Source organism: Sinocyclocheilus rhinocerous, unplaced genomic scaffold, assembly GCF_001515625.1.
Source record: "Sinocyclocheilus rhinocerous isolate Xijiao unplaced genomic scaffold, SAMN03320098_v1.1 scaffold499, whole genome shotgun sequence".
NCBI lineage: Eukaryota > Metazoa > Chordata > Actinopteri > Cypriniformes > Cyprinidae > Sinocyclocheilus > Sinocyclocheilus rhinocerous.
The window spans coordinates 1,382,860-1,388,066 of record NW_015637156.1 but is presented as its reverse complement, the minus strand read 5'-3'; the positions used below and the strand labels follow the sequence as shown (position 1 = coordinate 1,388,066).

Sequence of the window (5,207 nt, the reverse complement as noted above, 5' to 3'; positions counted from 1 at the left end):
CTGTAGTGAATCGATGCGTTTTTGTAAGAAAAATATCCATATTCAAAACTTAATAATCACTTTAATCTAGCTTGCCGCCAACAGTTGTACACAGAAGCAGCTCCGGGCTGATGACGTATGGCTTCAGCGTTGCGCATGCGCCGGTGAGTCTCGTGAAAACCAACGCTTGTTAACAGGAGCAAAGGAAGCAAAGTTTCCTTATTTTAGCAAAGGAAAACCAGTCTCCTCTTGGCTTACATCGAAATCCTCCGACATTCTTCTTTACAAATCCTCGTTTTGTACTTCTAATAAGTGACCGTTGTTTTGTTTTGATCTCTCCCCTGCGCATGCGCAAAGCCGACCTCATACGACATCTGCCCGGAACTGCTTTCGTGTACAACTGTTGGCGCATTTTTCATTTTTGGATGAACTAAACCTTTAAGCAGTACTGGGGTTGATGCATTTAAAGTGTGTAATCAAACTACAATCTGCCTGTTCACCATAAGTTTAGGTGCAAAGAAATTGGTTGAGAAGGTAATTATGGACAAAAGTGGAGACCAATATTCACCTGTGCCGTCGGGAACCACCCATGACCACAGTCAGATTTAAGTCAACTAACTGTTCTAATGAAGACTGACTCACACACACACACACACACACACACACAGGTCTGTACCTGGATACCTTAAATCTATAGGGTAAGAATAAGATGCTCCAGGTCAAAGCGTGGTTCTACAGCATTATCATATGCACTCACAGACCAATGCAAAAAGAAAGTGCGGAAAAAGAATTTTAAGTGGTTTTGCAGCTGGGCAGGCAGTGAAGTCCAGTGAGTCCAGATGTAAAAACGTTCCTTTCTCACAAAGAAACATGTTTCTTTGTGTCTGCCTCTTTCTTTCGCTCTTTTTTTTGCCCTCTATTTTTCCTTCTGTTAGGAATCCCCACTGTTCCGTAACACTCCCACACGCACATATTAACTGTAACACATCTGGCCCAAGCACTCACACACAAACACATAGACGTTTTCCAGTCAATGGAAACATTTTCAATTCTAAATTCTATAGATCACAGGCCTGGCCAGTGTCAAATAAAGATAACAAAAACAAGTTCTGTTGTTACGAATTTGCATACAAAGTCAACAAGCTGCTCTACCACTGACACCGTGAGTTTCACTCCAACAATATTAACCTGATATGCATCTCAGGATGCCAACTTAAAGAACTTTAAAGTTGAGAAATTCTTCTTTCTCCCTCTTCCTCTCTGTCCACGTCTACAGAGAAAGAAAAGGAGATGTCTTATCTTTAGTCATCAGCATGTGCCAAAATCTTTCTTTGAGGTGTCTGACTGTGCTGTGATATCTAGACCAGACAGTGAACTCAGATTAGTAACATACACATATTAATCACAGATGATGGCCCAGATCATTTCAGCAGACACGTTTATACAAAGCCACAAAGGATACAAATCTATCTATCTATCTATCTATCTATCTATCTATATATATATCTGTCTATCTATCTATCTATCTATCTGTGTATCTATCCACCTTTTGTGTCTCATGTAAGAAAGAGGAACAACATGAGGTTGAATAAATAATGATACAATTTTATGGGTGAGCTATCCCTAAAACTATTTTTATTTACTAAAACTAGTTTTAGTAAATGATAATACTAAAAATCCATACAGAGGCTGAACTGCTTTGTTCCCTTCCTAAAAACAGAGTGTTTCCCAGTTTTAAAGAAGCCAAAGTTTTATAGATGATGGTAAATGCAAATGCAGGGGAATAAGTTATAAGGCAATGAAGCAGGAGCATGTGACCGAGCTCATGAAAAATGATAGTGGAAAAGATTTGTCTTTAGAAAACTGGACAGAGAGAGAAAGAGAGCGAGAGGGCTGTTGATGCCAGTGGTGGGCTGGCTCAGGGGTGTTTCCATGTGAGGAGTGCCCAAGAATCCACAGCGGATGCCAGACACGGGGAAACCCTTCTCAAAAACAAGAGCACACACCCTTCTGTCGGCAAGCACACACATGCCCTCTCTATCTCTCTTTCTCTATCTCTCCTTTACACAAACACCCACGCACATATGTGCACAAACCAAAAATGTAATGTGGGTTAGACAGCATGTTAGTGATGCTGCAATTAAAACAAATGCTCATTCATCAGTTAATCCACAACAACATCTTTCCATCCATCCATCCATCCCTTTAAAACTAAATGTAAATAAGATAACATTAAATTTAAAAATACAAAAATGTAATAAATAAAAATTATAATTTCATCATCTAGATAGATAGATAGACAGATAGATCGATAGATAGAGAGTGAGAGAGAGAGAGAGAGAGAGAGAGAGAGAATTGCCTACTATATTAGAGAGGTTCAATATCATTCTACAACTTCAATACATTTCAGCAGCTTCATTTCCCAGAGTTCCCTTCTTCACAGGTAAAACAATGAGGCCATTTCCTTCAGGCTTTGTGTTACGGATCGCCAAATATCCCACATGTTTACATTACTCGGCCTTGGCCTTGTCTGCACCTCCTGCCTTTTTTTCACTTTTTTATTTTTGACAAACTCATCAAGGAAATGACTGTTTGTAAATCTCAGGTATCAACAGTCAAGGGCTACTGCTTCTATTTTCCATATGGAAAAAGAGAGAGAGACCTGAATAAAGACAGACAAAAAAAATCAAAACAAACGCCCAGACACAAGGGACAGCCCAGACTGCACTCTCTCTCTATTTGGGCTCCATTCCTGGGCAGCACAGGCAATGGAAAGTTCTGGAAATGTAAATCTGTTGGGTTAAAAATACAGCGCATTAATGTGCTCCACATGTGGCACTCTGGCATTGGGAGGGATATTTTGACGGCAGAGAGGGGAAGAAGGAGGGATGGAGGGAGTGGTAGGAGGGTTTTTCTGGAGGAAAGCATACACACACATTCACACTACTGAAGACCAGAGTTTAAGAACAAAGCAGGACTTTTCCGCACATACTGTGCGATTTCTTGGGGACCGTCACAGTATAAATGCTCTAATGAGTAAACAGTGATGCTCATGACAATAACAGACAGATAAGCCACTGCATCAAGCCTAGGGAGGACGATATGCATATTGGATCCTTTTACTTCCATTGGCCTATGGACAGGAAGTTACAGTGTGTGATTTCTGCACCACTAGTGGCATCAAAACTCATTTTTGTTTGAGCAGCACGACTCAATATTGGCTCAACCAATGGGATCATTTTGGGATGAGATTAGTGTTCATCCAAACAATGGCTGATGGGGGAGAGTTTGGGAAATTGGAAAGTTTTGCAATTTGGTTTTCTATTTTAATGTGTATATTTTAAGATATGCCTGTAATGACAAAGCTGAATTTCCTGCAGTCATTACTCCAGTCTTCAGTGTCACATGATCCTTTAGAAATCCTTCTAATATGATTTGGTGATCAAGAAACATTTCTTCTTATTATTATTATCAATTTTTAAAACAGTTGTGCTGCTTAATATATTTATGAGGAACCATTTGTAGGCCAACTTTACACCATCTAAAAAATTAAATGACATATTAAACAAGTGCAGTAATGACTTTGCATGACCCATAACAAACTAAACACAAGCAGCACAACACAATATTGGCTCAATCAATGGGATTATTTAGGGACGGGATCAGTACTGGGTAGATTACGAACAAACTATTGGCTGTTAGTGATTACAAATGACATGAAAATCATAGTCAGTAATGTAATCCTGATTACTTATTTCAAGCAATGTATTCTGACTGCTTTTGGATTACTTTTAGATTACTTTTGAACTACCTTTAAATGGGATTATTGTTCTAAAAAATAAATTCATTTCTTTGTTGTCAACAGCATCAAATGCATTAAACATTACTGCAGGTTTTTTTTTTTTTTTTGCATTTGGTGGTTTATCAGTTGATGAAAGGCTAATAATTAATTAAATCATAAAAATTTAAAATTAAAATGAATACATTATCTTAAAATAAAAACAAAATAAAACACTTAAACACCCAAATTTTATGTTTACTTGCATGTCAATATGACCATATGATCAATATTAACTTTAAATATCAGGGGGACTTGTAAGTAACTATAATCTGATTATGAGCATTTCAAAACGTAATATAATCCAATTACAAGTGCATAATTGTTCATCCAAACAATGGAAGACAGGATAATATTTGGGAAATTGGGAAGTTTTTGAAGTTAAGCAGTGTTTGCCTCAATCCCAGTTTGCTCACTATCCGTCCTATACAGTATGCAAGGTTAGGATCCATCCCAAATCATAGCGCATTGAAAACAGCATGCCAAATGTGTCCAGATGGCACCCACACATGCTTTTTGGCCTAATATTGTCCAGATCCTTTATAACTATGCAAGAGGATTGGTTTGCGACTGTTCTCTGATGCGTTATTGAAACATAATATTATGAATCCGTTTTTGTTTTTGGGGCGACAATCTGTGAAATGGATTATGGTCAAAAGTGATGTGCTAAACGCAACTAAGTGTACTAGACACATATTGGCAACTCAAAGCATAATCAATAAGCCAAAATATTTAATTAACATGCAAGGGTTGGGAGATGTACTTTGCGAATGACGCAGAGATTCCATGTGGGCCTAATTATAACCCAATACTCCTGTACAGGTTTACATCACACTTAAAACTATGTCATTAATCATCGTCAGCATTACGTATATCCTTGTACTTAGGGGAAGTATGCAAATTGGGATTCAGCCTTTGTCTCTAAAGCATTATCTTCTGAAACCTCCCAAAAGAGAGGCAATTTCAAAACAACTCCTATTGCTCAGACACACACACACAATCACAGCTCCGTGTTCCCTACCTTGTGCTCGCTCCACAAACACCACCTTGGAGTCATGCTGGAAGTTGTGCCCGCTGAGAAGCATCTGTTCCCCCCCTGAGGCGGCACAGCTTTCCATGTTCTGTTTATCCACGAGGGGCAGCTCCTGTGCGGAGCGCTGGGCTGCAAGGAGGACAAAGAGACAGAAAGAAAGTGAGGAAAGAGATGGAAATGTGCAGAATCACTCAAATATTTATACATCCACATCTGTACTTTCTACTGTACAACTGTAGGGTAAGGAGTTAAATCTCAGTAAAACTACAATATTTTCCTTTAAAAAAAATTGGAAATTGAACATTTTTAAGAAAATAAAATGTGTAAATATGTGTATATATTAGCATATAAATATAT

General features: G+C 38.4%; 1 protein-coding gene across 1 annotated transcript in view; it reads right to left on the bottom strand.

The window, feature by feature from the left end:
• The window catches only part of nfatc1 (nuclear factor of activated T cells 1), a 50,713-nt gene that overhangs the window by 28,290 nt on the left and 17,216 nt on the right, over positions 1-5,207 (bottom strand). The window contains exon 6 of the mRNA XM_016563628.1: positions 4,839-4,979. Within this exon, the coding sequence (XP_016419114.1) occupies positions 4,839-4,979 (141 nt within the window). The remainder of the gene's footprint in view (positions 1-4,838; positions 4,980-5,207) is intronic.